Here is an 18,949-nt window from a genome sequence, read left to right on the forward strand (position 1 = left end):
TGTACGCAGCACACATAAACACGGGTACTTATATAAAAAAATGAACACACAATAAACCAGCTAGGCCCTAAGGCTACACGTCATTACACTCAGTCCACGCTGTAACGTCGGTAACTGTAGGCTCTTGAGTCTGAAAGCGTGACGTCAGCTTTGCTTGTCCGGGACGTCCGATGAGCTAGGTATGCAAGACGTCCAACAAGCTTTCAAGGAACAAGTCTCTAAAGTCCGCTGCTTTTTAACGTTTCTTTTTCGTTTTACAGTTCTAATCTTTCCACAAAATATGTAATCGACATTTTAGACCCGGCATCCCTACCGTTGATACCCTTAACAATACGTCAATTGTGTTCCTGCTTACAAAGCTAGTAGGCAAGTTAAAACATTGGTGCAGAGATCGGGAGTTTTGAGTCCATGCCATTTTGAGGATATTCTGACACGTTGGAAGACAGGATGCTGGAATAAGGACCCGGAAGTGACGGAACGCCCAACATCGATGACGTCATCTTGTTCGCGTTGTTCATCGGGTTTGACCACTTTTGGTTATCGATAGGCGATTTTTCTGAAGGGAAACAAGTGAACGGTCAGACAAATGTATGTTTTAAATACAAATGTAGTAGAAAACGATTTTAGAAAGGTCACAATTAAACATGTTTGTTCGGTGGTCAGTTACGTTATCAAATACAAAAAACAATAACTTCAACAGCAAGAAAAAAAAACACACAAAAAATGTTATCTTTATTGCACCCTTTCCTCTGAATTACAAGAATTATATTGCAATATTTGTACTTAAATTATACTTGGAACATACCGATAGAATAGCGAGAGATACAGAGGAATACATGTACGTATCGCTCCTTGGGAAATGTCTTTCAAATTCATTACTATTTTAAAGTATTTCGAAATACGGAGGTTTCTATTTATCTGTTTCTGTTAGATTTAGAATGTCCCTATAATGGATAACAAGGAACGTTTACTTTGAATACAATACAAACAAAAAGAAAACTGACTTTCATGATATACTAATGTATACATGTATTAATATTCTAGTGGTTTTTTTAAACATGATGAACGGCGCGGTAATGCATGGTAACAGAAACGCCGGTATGACTTACCTCTCTGATCCTCCATAGGCTTTGGTTTTTCTTTCTGTGTGTTATTATTGTTGTTGTTATTGTTGTTATTGCTGTTATTGGTGTTGTTGTTGACGGAGCTAGTGTTTTCCTGTTTCACAGTGGGGCTCTGGGGTTGACTGCTCTGTTGTTGTTTTGCTCGCTCCATCTTTCGGAACTTAGCTCGCCGGTTTTGGAACCACACCTATATCAGATTTGAAATCTACATTAGTATGTATATATACATACGTGGTTTCAAAGTTCGTGAGACACCAATTAGTTTGTTGAGTAAGAAATTTTTTAAAAAAAAACAACATGTATCTAAAATATGTGTTTTTGAAATGTCACAAAACCTCAAGGAATAAAGGAAATTTCACCAATTTTTTAAAATAAAATTTCCAAATTGTTGAATGTGAGACTACTGTTTAATCATAACTTTTTGCGATGTATGTTTACAATTATGTACATTATCTCAGCATTTCTGCAGACATCGTTTGGCGTAAATAATGCAATGAAAAGTAACTGATTCTTTCTCAAATGAACGACTGTTTCGGGTACCCTTACCAGCTAAATACAACATAAAATATAAGCTCTTTAGCGTACCTGTACCCGGGCCTCAGTGAGGTCCGTCCTCATGGCGATCTCTTCGCGTGTGTAGATGTCCGGGTAGTGCGTCTCGGAGAACGCTTTTTCCAGCTCCTTCAGCTGGGCGCTTGTGAACGTGGTCCGGATGCGCCGCTGCTTCCGCTTCTCGGGGCTGATCCCGCTCTCGTGCCCATGCTGGTACATCTTGTACGACAGCCCTGAAGTAATAAAAGGTCCACATTAGGTAAAGCATGTGGGAAGGCACACACAGTTTATGAAGAAGAGTGCAAATTCATCTTATAGATCATTATAGAGAACGAGTGTCTCATTTTGTATGACAGTCTACAAGGGTCGAGGAGACATGTTTATACCATACAATTATAGACTGGTGTGGTTGTGTATATATAGGTTTGCTGACCTCTGAATGTGTTTCTGACTGCGAACGAACTTTAGCCATACCTCAACATCAGTCTACACTTATTATTATATATTATGTGTAGGGAAATTTTAAATGTTCTACATATAATTCTGGGGAAACTACAAGTTTTTTGGAGAACTCGCTCACAACCAATCAGATCCACACAGGTGCACCAAGGATATGATTTTGGGACTTCTTGTGGAACACGTTGGACCCTGTTGTTACATCAGATCATATATCATAACATAACATAATTTATTTCGATGTAAGCATGTACTGCTTATTATCAAATTCAAAATATTTACAACATAATTAGCATATAATTCTATAAGACATAAGATATATTATACGACAACCCTAGAGGATTAACAGTGTATGATTTAGAATTTGTCAACCCCTGAGAAGAAAGGATGATCACTGTTGGTACATATACTAAAATGAAACACTTGTGAGGAAAGATGTAGGGCTGGAAATGTTCGATGGGGATACTATAAGTTCCATAAAGGAGTTGCTGCCGTAAGATAACCGCTGATGTTAGACCTTGAGACTGGAACAGGTTGTACGTGGATATGTAGTTTACCATGGACTGTAAACATGGTGAATAGTTTATATATATAGAATAGGGTCAGAATTCTTTACACTTAAAATATATCTATATAACTTTAAATGTAAAGAATTATGAGATTGTAAACCGTCCCAGATGATATACATCAGAGGTTGTTTGCAATGGAAAATGACCGAGGTGCTCCCATTGTTGTTTCCGGTAGCCGTTTCACTTAAAATTCGCCAAGTTCTGGAGAGACAGAGTACAGGATGCTTTCGTTTTCATTGGCCACTGAAATGGTCTCTAAACGTTGAACTTCATCCAACACCGCATTCATATCTCAATTTTTTAAACAGAATAATCATTAAGTCAGATGGTTCGTGCAGATAGAACCTTGATCGAGTGTGGCGTGTTTTAGTGTAACTGTCTAATATCTCCGTTTTAATGTCGCAAATATTCTCCGGAGAAAACGTAATCGATTACGACATCAAACGTGACATACCATCCCTGCAATTAAGCTTCACTTAAACAAATATTCGCAAATGGGGCTAATTCAATGAAGTTGCATTTAGCCGCAATCTTCAAAAAAAATCCGGCCGTCATATGGCCGTAAACGACGCCATGCTGTCGCTTCAAATACAACTTTTCGAAGAATTTGTTGTTTTTCTATGGTAATATGATAAGTGGAGTGGAATATAAAATCAAAGTCAAGTCATATAACTTCATTATTTTAAAATCATGAATTTAAAACCCACACGGCTTATGTATATCTGTTATAATATAAAATATGTGTAAATGCGATTCAGCGTTCGAAGGGTTTGTTTCCTCCGCCATGAATGCATACCAAAAGCATACGTAACGTTGGTTTGATAACTAATATTTCGGCCATTTATAATGTTGGGAATTACTAAAGGGATAAATGAGTACTTATTTATATTTTTCAAAATGATAATTTTGTTTACGCTCCATACATAATCAATGATTAGCTAGTATATACGCAAATTATTTAGTCAACATAACGAGCCACTTACGGTACTTATGTGATGAAATCAGACGTTTGAATGAATAAAACAACTTTGACAGACAGACAGACAGAGATACAGACAGAGTAACAAACGAATATAAACATACAAAACAAAACCAGAAACAAAACAACAACAACAACAACAACAACAACAAAACCACACACACACAAAAAACAACATTACAGTATATTGCGGTATATCGCATGTTTAACAATCTATTTCATTTTGAAGGTGAACTAGTTCTGTTTAATTACGTCCCGATAATGATAACATTCGACCGCTTAACAAATAAACATAGTTTTATCAGTTCCATTCCATTTTATGAGTGTAACAATTGTAAATATTTAAGTACAGATGGTTAACAAAATAAATCGAATTCATATACTTTTTTTCTAATATCGTTAAACTAAGAAAAAATACACAAATACAGTGAAATTCGTTTTCCCTTTCAATAGTATTGCTAGACGGACAATATGTTTCAATGAGATATTCAGTTGGAACTGCAGGAAACAGGCCACCAAAAGAGAGGAAAGGTTCACGGACCAGAGTCTACCTGGTCAAGCAATACCCAAAGGTGGCATTAGTGTTATAGAAATGAAAAAGAGTTCCGGACATAAAGTGTTCAGATATTCGCATCCGAACAGAATTTACCATTGCCGAAATTATCGCAGATTATGAATGAGAATTTCATTTGTAACAACTCAATACTCTTTAACCAATGTGAAGAAATAAATAACGATTGAATAACCAAGTTTATTTGTTTAAAAAAAACTTTTATTGAATAACTTTCTCCGTAGCGCCAAACTGAGTGAGTTAGTCTCGAGCAAATTGGAACAATGGAAGCAGAGGTCGCCCCAAAGAAAACACGATCCTTTCTCGGAGGTCTGGTTTTTGTCAGGAACTGATGCCTGGATCGAAACTGGCCTGTAATGGCATCCCTCGTGGATCGACTAGGGCTTCAACGATTTGTAATGAATCGCTTATGTCCGTAATTACTATCGACCCGTATATAGTGTGTCCTGGCCAGACAAACACTATAAACAGAGAAACTATAGTTTTCTTGTGATTTCTGGATTTAAATATATATGGCATTTGATGCTCTTTACTGAATAAAAAGGAATTTATGATTTATCATTTATGATCAACCATATAAATGCAATAAAATACAGCTCCAAAAAGTCTTTTTATGTCTGATTTCATGCATTGCTTCAAATTCATACAATAAAGTCAATGACATTACAATGACATCTATCCTTGATATGTTTGCATGCAAAAACATAAGTGAATGTTAAAAAAAACACACACTAAAATAAATTTTATTTTATGCATGAAGAGTCATATTGTCATAAGAAGGTAAAAATATTTTCTTAACAAAATAATAAAATTAAAAATTCTAACAATATTCTACTTTTGAACGCAGTAGAATGTTAGTTTCCAAGACAATGGCAGGCATGATGTACAATCGATCCTCATACTGGTGAGGTTTCTCAGCGCAAGCCCTTGGGTGCAGTAATTTAGTTAGGAGAATCAACCGTACCTTTCCAAACAATACACCAGCGTTTCTGCATATTGATATCAATTTTATACGAAGTTAACTCAATTTCAGTGACATGGATTACATTTGTATTCATCCCAAGGATTTAGCTTCCTTGCTCCGAAATTCCGGAAAAATCGTAAAACGACGATTATTTTTGGTAGGGTATAGAGTTATGAATAGGACTCGAGCATGCCGTGAAAAGAGAAGTAAATTTTATTTAATAAATTTCCAATTAAGAGCGAACCAAATGACATGTAATTTGTCAAGTAGAAAAGTCGTTGGCAACTGATTAAAGTATTTTCTGGTGATGAATAAATCCCCTTCTCGGCGTGAATAATTAATCACAGAAAAGTCACTGTTCCCGAGAAACGCCGTGAACATCCAGAGATTTTTTTTTACTTCTGTCAGAACTTATATATTGTTTTGCGCCAAGATCTTGGAATAGCAACTGCAATTACATCATGTGACTTTCGAGTGGATCATGGCTCAAATAAGCTGTTGTTCAGGTTCCGGCAAGTGGTAAAAACAAAGCAAAACCGCTTTGCTGGTATAATGAATTCCTTGGCGAAAGTGCACTGCTGGTATACATATATATACGTGTATACATAATATATGTATTATGATGAATATGTGACAATGATCCAGTTGCTATCGGATCTAAGTCCGATGGATGAAAACACAACAACATCGGCCATCACAGACATAGCACATGGCGAAAGCAATCAAAACTATAGTAACATAAATTGTCAAAAGGACAATACTGCTAGTGTGTCGTACGACAATTGCATATACCAAGTATAAATATATGGCATACACATTTTTTACTATAATGCAATGATCCATAGGCACGTCGAGTCGGCGACCAACAAGCGATAAACATACAGGGAAGCTGTAGCAGGTCAAGGCAAAATAACTAGCATTGCTTAAGATTTTGAAATGCATGTACATTGTACAAGATATATATTTGACTATATAAAACATATAATTATACGGGTTCTGGTCGCTGCCTTCGAAATATAGAGTTAGTATGGGGATGATATTAAGGCGTTACTTTGATATTACGTATAATCTATTATACAACCTTTTGAAAACATTTGAGCTATTTTCTTGCCATACTGGTATATGTGCAATGAAGGTGATATTACTTAATGCCCCATTTGTATTTTCTCAATATATTACACGTTGTTATGTAAAATATAGTATAATATGTTTGAGTAAATATGGACCCATTTAGATTTAGCACAACCTTTAATATTCGTTGACTAACTTAAACAGGTCCCGTAACTTAATTTGTTAACAGATTGCTGGCCAGCCATACCACACGCATTTCCAAACGAAACAATAGGAAACATGTTTTCAATTGGTGTCCATAAAGTCAGCATGAAAGTATATTTTAACACCATTAACATCTCGTTTACACAGGAAAAACAATGGCACCGGCAATAGAACATGTTTCCGGCCGACGTCGCGTGACAGGACGTCATTGTGTTGCCATGGTTATCATGGTGCGACATCAAACTGTTACTAAACGTTATACAAATTGTGATCATTGTTTAATGAATGCAATGGGGTTTTAATGACTCTTCGACAGTCATTTCTGTTTAGCATGCAAATTTTTACTGATTAATCAGTTCAGAGCGCGCGCGACATTTGACATCACGTGGCCATTCGCTCAAGCAGAACAGACCGTTTGGCTAAATATCGGAGCAGACGACAGTTTTTGTCCTAGCCCCATTTTTCACCAGTTCCCATAATATTTCTCAGTACAATACCATATCTGCAATTTCTCTGAGGCAAATCGGTAATTTTACACTTGTGATTTGTGTTTTGATTAACTTGATCACTTTGCGGGGACACCAATGAACCAAGGTCACAAGGCGTAATGGGCTTTTAACTTTGAAAGGGGCATATTAATTACAAGGAGCAGCGGGAGGGGTATCGGGCGATTGAATTTTTGATTGATGTTTTAACTACTTTATACCGTTAGTTAGCACTTGAATATTGCCCTACAGCCAGTCAAATCAATCCTTGTATTATTCTAGGATATCGGGTGACCAACATACTCTCAGCGTATATTTATACTTATGGAAAGACATCTGCGCTGTAGTTATTCCAAACGGCAACCAAAGAAACTGTCAAAAGTCATTTGGTTTCTTTTCCATTTATTCATTTATAAATGTTGCCTTTGTTGTTCGGTTTACCCATACTCCAGTGAAATTCAGCAAACCTTGGGTTTAACCGATTTGTAATTTTGCTAATTGGTTCGCATTCTGTTTTTTATTCTAATGACCTGAAAATTTCACACTTATCTTAACATGTCACATTTTGAAATGCGGGTTTTACAAGTTAACACTTTTTATGTGCAAATGGGTGCATATGGGCACCAGAGTTGGCATTTAAATAGGTCTCAGAAACCTGCAGATTTCAAATTCAGTGTGAAAGTTATGTTAAGTGTCTTTTTGAATTGAAATACTGTAGACTGCCGCGGTATTCCTGCAATCACTTCACTCTGACACGTTCGTTTTGCGGGCCCCGGGGAAGGTTTTCTAAAATTTCATGGTTCTGACAAGGGATTTTAAGCACTCTCCAGGAGTGCGAGAGTTTCATTTGGTATGTGTGAATGCAAGCAATTTTTATACCCGGCAAGGTGACAGTCCAAATGCGAGCGTCGCCATGAGTGTGACTCCGACATTCCGACGGGAATTGGAACCCGTCTAAATATCCTGCGAGTAATTACCGGATAGGAGCAATTTCGGGACAATTTGGGGAGAATAAAGCGAAGCATGTCTATATAGCATATGAATAATTAATGATCTGTTTAATTGACGATGCATCGAATTCACGAGGTATCTGTCATCCAAGGTGGAACTAAGATAAAATTTAATTTTAGAGTATTCTGAAATTTCGCAATACTTTCTGAAATTCCGACATTTAGAGAAATTTATCACAATGTGAATGGTAGATAGGTTTGGCTTGAAAGCTGTTTGTGCGCATTTCAGCGCAAATACGGGTCTTTTATTATCATCATTTTTGTTTTGCAAAGTAAGAGAATGGTTTCCTCGGTTGACCCAGTTAAATATACACGTGTTTTCTCCAGAAACATGTTAAAATTGAAATGTTAAAGCCTTTTTATTTTTATCCTGAAAAAAAACAACACTTTTATTCAGTCGTAAATTAAGCTCGTGATCTCTTCCTAAACATCAAAAGGACGTTTTCAAGGAATGAGACTATTCAATATAATGCCTAAATTGCGTTGCAACTTTCGCGCAAAAATAAAAGTTCGTGGCATTTTTCAATGTGTTTCCAAAGAGTTGCAACAGTCTCTCGAATAAGCTGTATTTCGACGATCATTGATACACATATTTGTGGCCTTTTTAGGTGATTTATCCATATGGAAACAACTTATTGTCTATGACTTTCAAAGAAGTTAATCTACAAATATATTTTATAAAGATCTCACGAAGTATAAAGCTGAACTAGAAGTTGCCCGTTGCCAACACCATCATGATCATGGTGACAAGCAAGGCGATAGTGTTGTGAACGTGAAGCGTCTGGGCCAACTCCCCAAATAAATCAAGGTGTCTCTGCCCTACCCACCTCTTCTATCCTTTATATAGATGAAATATCTGTAAGCATTGTTGCTCCCAAAACTGAATCAGGCGCGAACAATATAATTTGATATGTTTTAAAAAAAATTTATTACATATATATGCTTTCTTGCACATGCGTATGAAATGGTGATATCTGACGCGGACTAAACACGACAGTATTAAATGGCTCTAGGCGCGACATGCGTTCTTTGTTTAGTTTGTTCACAAGCAATAAAATTCGAATCCAAAAATATCTTTTGAGTAGCACAAAATCGAACTGACAAAATTAAAGTGCCCGTCATTACCAACGAATATGATATATAAATTGATGAAATTTAAATACGTAAGACTATTTCCATGACATTAACTGTTAAATTTATATGTACTAGGATATATGAATTATGCTTTCATCTCTCAAGTTTATTGCTAGTGATAAGTTAATTAAATGAAATGCGATATTGGCTGAAAACGTTTTAACTATTTGTAAAAGGTAAATTAAGGCAGGGTCTTTGCGGCGTATAGCCGAAACAGCTTTAATCGCACACCACCGATACTACTATCACCATAGGATCATTTTGGCCATAGTCGCACACCACCTGTACTACCTTAACCATACAATCATGGTGGCCTTGGTTGCTTTGTAAAAGATCTAAAATGTAATTGTCGCTGAATTCCTAGCTTTTGTTTGCTATGATTAATGTGTTATGAGATTAAGGAATAATTAATGTTCTCACGTTAAAGTAAGTAAACGATGTTTTTAAGAAAATTTCAATCCCTTGTTGAGAGGAAATATTTTTTAAAAATCAAACAAAATAACTAAGTTATAAATCTACATTTAAAATTACCATCGCCTCTCCAGTGCCATTTTTTGCCAAAATTTAAAAATATATTGTTTATATAGTGTTTGCGTCTATTGAAAATAAATAAGTATAAAAACTATGGAAAAGCAATTCCGAGCTCTACGTTTATCAGTTTTATAAGTCTACATTGATGAATGATCGAATTTCAGCTTCTACAGTTAATGTTTTTAAAGGGACACAGTCGGCTTTGGCGAGTTTAGGAATACAAGGATAAATAACCGGGATTGAATTAAGCCTCTTCATATCCTCTCAGTCCCCAACAACATACAAGCGAAAAGTGGCACCAAACTTATAACTCTGTTTAAAGCATCGTCCGACAACAGACAGACAGACAGTGTGGGCAGACAGAATTGTTCATTGTCGTAAACATGTCGATAACAGTTTCTTGACAAAACATGATATATATCAGAGAATAATTACTATGGTCAAAATGATTAATGGCATACTACAAAGAAGTATTGACAAAGGAAAACAAAAAAGAGCAGAAAAACGTTTTAACAATGCAAATGCATGATAAATATCGAAATCAAAAACGTAAATGGTGCATATCTAAAATAACAGGATTATAGGGATATGGGAGGCATATATAATTTTATAGTCTTTGTCATAGTATTGGTAGGCTAATATCATATATTACCATTCGGAACTCCTCGGCCATTTTATAGAAAACAACCTCGGATGTATGCCGGTACATCAGTTGAAGTAGTCCGTAAATTTTTGAATAATATCATTAATTAAATGTAGTGTTTAAGAGTTGTATTCATTGCTCTCAGTTTAAATTGATTGCCAGTGAAGTGTATTATTGCAAACATGATTAAGATTCCCAAGAGTTAAGTCATAACGTTTAACAACTAATTCAGATTACTACGCGATCTATATGCAGCGGACTTAAACGTACCACTTTTTGAATATGTAAACCGTCCAAATACATCCGAGGTTGTTTTTGAAAATAATGGCCGAGGAGCTCCGAATGATATATTACTAGAACCCACAACAGTTTTCAAAACAAGAACAATAAACATTCAAATGTTGACAACTTTCGTTACAATGTTGATTTTTTATATTGTCTTAATGTGTTTATATGTACATACATCTCACTAAGAACACTCTGTCGGCGAAATATATACATATTTTTTTATTATTTGATCTTATTTTTTTTTATCTTACCCGCTTTGTTTGTTATAGGAATCATATATGTGTTATACATGTATTTGATTACTTGAAACGGCCGTTTATTTTACTTCATTTCGCATTTTAATACCCATTTCAACGGCTGTGACCGAATACAACATTAAGTAGAAAATTGTCTGTTTTCTTAGATGAATTTAAACATTACTTTCACTGTTAGTGCAAGAAAAATGTTAAAATAAGCAACAGTATTAAAATTTATTGTTAATAAATCAGAAGAAAAAAAGAGATTTAAATTAAGAGACGTCAAAAAATAGGAAATTTTCGCCATTTTTGTTCACCAATATGCTTGAGTTCATATAATCGTAAATTCACAATAAAATCAAAATAGTTACTTCCTGAATAACATTACACATTGAACACCCATCGGAATGGTGCGTTCAAGTAATTTCATGTTAAATCCATATTTATTATATGAAGACACTTTCACTTCCTACTTATAATGAATACATTTAATCGTCCTCAGACATTTTTTCAATGATATTAAAACCCTGTTATAGTGAAATAATAAAAAACCAGTATGCTTTGACATATTTTCTTCTTGCTTACATGTCATAGAACTTGTTTTTGGAGGATTTCTTTTCATTTTGTTTATAATTATGTTAAAAACTCTGCCCTTACTGAGTCTGATGGAAGGACTTCGAGGTATTCTGCTATTTTTGTCAAATACTGTTTTGGCTGCGGTAATTTTTAAGTTGATTTTGAATTGAAATGGAATTATATCTAGTATGTTATTTCAAACAGTAAGTAACCGATATGTTTAAACCCGGTATGGTAACGTAACTAATCGGCCCAAAATGGAATACTAATGTAAATTCAATAGAAACTGGTCAGTATAATATTACAATGTAATAAGAAGACACAGAAAATGTTTGTTTCACGAACTATTGTTGAGTTTGAATATCATTTCTTACTTTGTTGCAATGTTTATTCAGAACTTAAATACGTAATTGTTTTACCATAACACATGTGTCGTTGCCAAAACTAGATATAAACCCTAAAACCGTACAGGAAAACTACACATATGTTCAAGTGTTGCTATGGCAACTGGCACTAAAAATAATGCAAAATTGCTCATTTAAGCTGGGTAATGTCTATGCTACATTATTTTGACTGTTTCAAAAGAAAATATTTGGTAATACAGAAATCCAGCATTTGATTCCTTAATTAAGGTACGTTTTAAAGATTAATGAAGTCAAGTTTGTGCATTAAAAATCACGTGACCAAATGATAACAATATAATTGATATATGTGAACTCAAGTTCATTTACCTCAATACTAAATTTTCTTCCAACTTTCGTATTTGAGAAGATGCACGTTTTAAACACATGCAAGTATTTATTTCATAGTTTTATTAAAATACATGTTTTCTCATGGTTTTGGCTTATATATATTGAAGTGTTTTCTTAATATTCCAGTATTTTTTAAACGTGACTGGTTAGTTTTGAAATGAATACAAGAACTATATTTAATGACTGTTCCCGTAAATGATAGATCTGACAAAAGTTTAGATAAGTAAGCAGTGAAAGAGGTATATTATATATAACACAAATATAAATAAATTTCTGATATAATAAATAAGTATAAATATATTATAAAGGAATGATTAAAAATAATAAAAATAAATTAAATATATATGTATAAAATAAATAAATAAATAAATTTATTAATCAATCAATCAATTAATTGATTTATAAATAAATCAATAAATCAAATAAAATGTATGAAAACAATGAATGAATAGATCGAGTTATAAAGGATTCGATTTTGCTACCTTCGATAGACAAACTATGTTATATTTGCTGTCACACAAAAACACTTCGACGAAACATTCCTTTTTAGTTTAAATGTTTATTTACATGGCAATACGCGTATACAATTTCCAAGATAGTCTACCATTTAAAGGTTCTGCTGGTGTATTATTTCCAAGCGACCTATGCAAGAGTCCAGTGTTCAAAATAATTAATGGAACAACTATATAACCCGGTATAGTTCAACAAATGTATAAGGAAGAGTAAAGCAGCAGTCGTAGGATTCTGTTATCTTATTTTATATTAAAATATTATTGTTACGTTTTGTAAATTATTGCGGTGTTTTTGTCGGTACCTCGTTTTCATTTCTTTATTCAGAAAAGCGCCTTTTTTTGCAAAATATCGAGGTCTTTTTGGCCTAAAGCGCCCGTGCAACAGACAACACATTTACGTTTATAACACATATTGCGTTTTGTCCTTACTTGAATATTTTCCGAATTAAGTATTTCACTTGTCATATGATATTTTAACAAGAAGACTCCTGATATAAGAATTTTCTTTAAAAGCAGAATATATTATTGGCGCATGCATTCTATCGTCTTTACTGGAGATCATAATAGATTAAGATGGTCGGTTCAGTTTTCACCTCTGTCGGTTTTCTGAAATATTGCCTAGTATTAAGAACTATGTCTGGACAATTTCCCTTAATACACTTGAAAACTGAATGTTAATTATTTTTTTAACGGTACCAATATTTCCATTCCCATATTTTCATTAATAGAAGCAAAATTATTCATTAATAGAAGCAAAATTATTTCTTTGAGATTTTCCTTTAAACATTACGTGCATTGTTTCTAAAGTGTATAAATAAGGTCACCGGTCCCCTGTACTACACAAACGGTTCTTTTCACAATTAAATATTAAATAACTTTGATTTTTCATAATACAAAAATCGGTGCACTATTGCACCTACTATACGACATTATTTACCGGAACTCTATTCTATGAATGTACTAATTTCTATGTGAAAAATAGCGGCCAAGCATGCTTGTATATTTCGTATATGAAAGTATGTTAAAGAAGATACCATTACAAACGGTCGGCGTTTGTTTCGTAACATTTAGTTTCCAATACTCCTTCATTTTATACAAAAATGATTTTATAAAGTAAGGAAGCATGCGCTCTACACAGGCAAACATTGATTGTGAAATCTAAAGCATATAAATAACTTAATTATACAGCACGAAAGAATGAAAGGAACTTCTTAAGAATTAAAACAAAACAATGAGTTAAGCTGTTTTTCATATTCAAAGATGTCTACGTTATGACAGAGTTCAATGTTGTATAACCGGTTGTTGGGAAGAATGTTTTTTTCTGTTTTAAAATGCATTTATGATGCGACTGTTTAACTGGCCCTAATTTCTTCACCGATCCTAAGTCCCTTTCAACGCGCTCAAGCTAAGCACATGATGTTGTTGTTTGTCTAAATTATATACTATTATCCATTTACAGAGATTGTAAAAGGAAAATATATTTAAGATCATCACATTAAACAACTGTTTATTTTGAAATGTTAAGTTTAAGTATAGAATTAAGCTAAATGAATTAATATAATTAAGATTGTTACTGTTAAGATTTCTCGAAAAAAAATGTGCCCCGATCTTACAAGCGTACGTACGCCTGTAAGTACCCCGTGCGTCATGCCACGGACATCAAGAAAACGTTGACTGCCTTTATCTCAATCATGCTAAACCTGTGATGTATTTGAATACAACAATCATACAGTGTCTAACCATAGTCCAGTATCATTTTAATGGATTTCAATTAAATATGATGAATCTTTCAAACAAACAAGATATTCAATTCATAAATCTTCTCTCAAAAGAGTGTGTGTTTTTTATAATTTAATCATTGCATAAAAGATACATAAACGCAATACATGATAAAGAAAACAATAGAGAAACAACAGAGATATTGCAATGTGACTTTAGTTATTTTCATTTGTCTTCACTCTGCTAAAATCACTGGATTTGTATACTGTGTATACATATACTAAACAATTAAATACGGTGTTAATTAATTATGGTAAGCAACTCGTTTATACATAATTACAAGTATGTACCTACCATTTTGGGAATATTCTTGATATTAAGATAATGCATAAAATGTCCCTACATCCAAGGTCCAGTAAGTTCACTGTCTAAGAAGTGTACAAGTGCAGTTAAAAATCCTTTCTACCTAAAATCTGCGAGTTCTCAAACTTTATATGTATGATAAAACTCTAAACCAAACCTGGGGAATACTCAAACATGGTTACTGCTAATGTAGACGGAGCCTTTATTTGATATAAGCAGAGTTTACCCAATTTAAAATATTTTATTTCATCAATGAGTCCCTAATATAATTTATGCTACTTATTAGATCTATATCCCAGAAAGAAACTATTCGCCCAGGTCAGCTCCCGCCGTTAAGATTTAAAGACGCGCGTCTGATGAATAAAAGTCTGAAACTAAATTATCCCCGACACCCTAAGTTCATTAGTAACCGCCCGGGTGTTTCACTCATACTTTATGTAATTTGTGGACATATAACAAGACAAAATGAAATAAGTCAAGTTATTTGATATTCGTTATAAAATTACAATCTACAAAATAATTTGATTTCCAATTGAGAGTTTCTCCAAATCCGCACGGTACATAACGTAACGGTAACTATCTTGAATACGACGTCGAGTCAAATTTAGTCGCGCTAACCATACTTGATGGCCGGACAAATTTGATTTTCAACAATTTTCCTCTTTCGATCACCCCTGTGTCATAAATAAATAGAAAATTTTCGGCTTGGGTGAAAATTATGCTAAACTCACATTTCTACATTAAGTAATTTGATTTTTGGCAATCATCAGCGTTAAGTAGACGAACCTAACAATGTTAAGGCCTACTAAAACAATTTACCCTGTCCAAATCTTATTTTCACTCGACAGTCGCTATAACATAAACTGGAAAATCAAGTTTACTTACCAGATGGGAAAACAGCCGGCTGGGTTGGATCACGCGGCCTCGGCATCATGGAACAGGAAGTAGATCCCATGGCCGGTCCCGGCGGAAAGGAACGAACCCCGTTGTACCGGTACCCCTGGGCCATCTGCCCGAAAGGGTTCGAGTCGCCGTAGCTGCATGGTATGTTGCAGTTCTGCAGTGCAGACTCCATACCCGGAAGTGTGCATGACGTGTCGAAGGAGTTGTGCTGTCCGAGGTACGGGTAATCCATTTTTGGTTGTTAAACTGCGGTGCGCGAAAATTGTGGTGTGCCTTCGTCAAACTGTTGGTATCGACTAATTAGATTTTCCTGCGACGAAAAAGTCGGGTCGCCTCGGCGGAAGTTGAGATGACGTCGATCGCTATCGCCGTATTAATATATGAGCAATAATTTGGTCGGTGAGTTTTGATTAGCGCTGTTAGACCCAAACTTCGTTATAGCCAATAGTTGATAAAATCAAATGAGTGGTCATGAAATTTATGAAAAAGTGAGATATCAAGTAACTCTTGGGAATATTGCGCATTATTCCCCTGATTTAATTATAATACATCTCTGATATTAAACGCCATAGGCCGTTTTCATTTGCTCCAGCTTTTGAATATTGATTATAACCAGCCTCTGACGGCGAAGGCACTGCTTCTTAGACGACATTTGCATATGTAAATGAGCCGCCCTCCAAAGGCCGCACGCTATTGGCGGCAGTGAGGCAGAAGCGCACTCCAGTCTGGAGGGGAGGCCAGCGTCACGGAACGCCGGGAATACCGCTCCGCCGTACCCGCCGGCCATGGCGCACAGGTAACCGTTTTGTTTTCAATTAAAGATCGATTAGTATCTGATTCGATACACCATCTGATACATTTTGCGACACTTTCTTTATTCTTAAGTGATGATGAGACAATGAAATGATAAATGACATAATCAAATGCAGTTTTCTAGTTTTACAGTTTTTTGTTTTGTTTTTAAACTGAACGAAATATCAAAAACCATTATTAGTGTTGTTTAAACTCAAATAACGATGTGAAAAATTGAAGTGGTTTGCGTTAAATCCGAAATTTAAGAATTTAATGCCTCTCCGTAATGCTAGTTATTAATAACCAATTTTAAAATAAAAACAAGTTACAAATATATTTACCATGTTTATAAATAGTAACTAGTACAATAATTTGTGCGACTATACAGTTATTATAGAGAAATATGTAGTTTAGCAATTGTCGTCTATTTTTGGTGGACCTTGTTTTCCCTAGTTGTACGCAATTTTACTAAAATACATAATATAATATAATATAATATAATATAATATAATATAATATAATATAATATAATATAACTATGTTCATGTGTACCAATAAAACTCTTTTTTGCTTATTAAATTTTGTACAATAAGAACATAATTTTGATAAATGAAAATATCAAATTTGAGCGATTGGTTTTATCATAATAAAACAACAACTTTTTAATCAACAATTTGTATATCCATTCTTTAATAATCAGACATTTATATTAGTTTTATAAGTGACGTATCTTTGAACCTGTACCATTACTCTTTTCATGGTATTAGATGTAATGTCAATAAAAAATCTCTAAAAAGCGGACTAAAAAAAAGTGAATAAGAAGAGATAATAAAAATGTTAACTGTAAGTGTTATGGAATGAACAGGATTTTGGATATTTGTAATGTTTCCATATAACACACACAACTGCAAGAATGGGCATTAAGTATTTTTTTTAATAAAAGGAAATGACATAATAAAAAGGCAGCCAGTCCATTACGGGTCACATATAAATCACCGAGGTCGGAATTAAGTGCTTCCCATGAACACAGAAGTGTCCGTGTATGTACCAGGAGGCCTCAGCAGCCATCATGAATTATTTAATACTTAAGAACATGTTTTCGCGGGAACAGCAAAACTATCTGGAATATTTGGACACGATGTCATTATATAATACGGTACATGAACTATTTAAAACTACTGATGATATGCTTGTACATAGTAATGGCAATTCGTCATGAGAAGTTGTTTGATCTTATATAATGATAAACAACCCGATTTGAACGCAATCTCAAAATAATGTCGCCAAAAGAGGCTAACTTATTACGTGTACGATACTTATGCAAAGAGCCCTTAGAATGATAACGTGTATAATGGTTGAATTTATTTTGTTGACGATTCAACCAATATACATATACGAACGGAAAATAAAACGTTGAGCAATGTGAAAACAATTTAAAAATACTGTCGTCACATTGGTTAAAATGATTTCAACCTTTATACAGCCTAAGGGCCCCATGTAGATGTTTCTGGAGGTTCGATGCGCTCTAGCATCTGCTGAAAGAATAATTCTTACTAATTATAATTTTATTTTGAGTATTTTTATATTAGAGAAACAAGATAAACTGTTTTGTGTATTTTCATTAATATGCAATCAACATTGACTGGTGAGTCCAAGACTAGTAACATGCAGTATTCATTTTGGTAATACACATTGTATTTGGAAGTTGAACATGACACCATTAATAGTCTTTATCCCTTTAATGGAATCAAAGGAAAACTTGTTTCCAAATTGAACCGCCAATCTGTCATTAAAAGAAACAGACAATCTTAATTAATAATATAACCATTTTTGGCAAGGACTGCGTGTAAAGAATTGTTTGCATTTTACATTTTAAAAAAAGAGGCCAGCTTCATGATTCTTGTTTTGGCAACAAATATATGTAAACGTTATCAAAATCGTAGCTATGATAAATATATTCACGTTGAAATAATAATAATAATATTAAAATAATAATAGTATGAGAATCGTCATTTATCAGTTGGAAGCAAGATCGAAAAATAAACAACAGGCATATTCTTCAAAATGTACGTTAAACCAAGTGATAAGATATGCATTCAAGAAAGCATATTATAAGTGATTTTGTTATAAATGAATAAATAGTGTTAAATTGCGCAATTGATTTCCATAAAAATGAGGTCTTTCAAATATCAGAACTAAGAAGTGATTGTTCTGTTCTGACAGGAATCACTATATTAAAACGCTACCGAACGTATTTAAATATAAATGTGTAAATAATCTTTTTACAGACTATTTGTTTAAAAAATTCGAATGCGCCTATAAATTGCTGTACGGAATAGTACAATTTGAAGCATGAACTTGTATAAACTCCTTTATATAAGATGGAAAGAAAATGTCTTAAAGCTGCACTCTCACAGATATACCGTTTTTACATTTTTTTTATTTTTTGTCTCGGAAAGAGAAAATTTTGCGTAAATATCTGCAAATCAATGACATAAGATTGCTGACAAAAGAT

At 34.0% G+C, this 18,949-nt stretch overlaps 1 protein-coding gene across 1 annotated transcript; it reads right to left on the reverse strand.

Annotated features, from left to right (window-relative positions):
- Window positions 1-371: 371 nt before the first annotated feature.
- LOC128226215 (paired mesoderm homeobox protein 2A-like) lies at window positions 372-15,917 on the reverse strand. The gene is made up of 4 exons (XM_052936107.1): window positions 15,625-15,917; window positions 1,710-1,909; window positions 1,110-1,311; window positions 372-556 (listed from the first exon to the last, which is right to left on the reverse strand). Exons 1-4 carry the CDS (start codon window positions 15,872-15,874, stop codon window positions 372-374), a joined length of 837 nt encoding a protein of 278 aa, XP_052792067.1. The 5' UTR covers window positions 15,875-15,917.
- Window positions 15,918-18,949: the final 3,032 nt, after the last annotated feature.

The sequence above is a fragment of the Mya arenaria genome, chromosome 3 (assembly GCF_026914265.1).
Source record: "Mya arenaria isolate MELC-2E11 chromosome 3, ASM2691426v1".
NCBI classification, from domain to species: Eukaryota; Metazoa; Mollusca; class Bivalvia; order Myida; family Myidae; genus Mya; species Mya arenaria.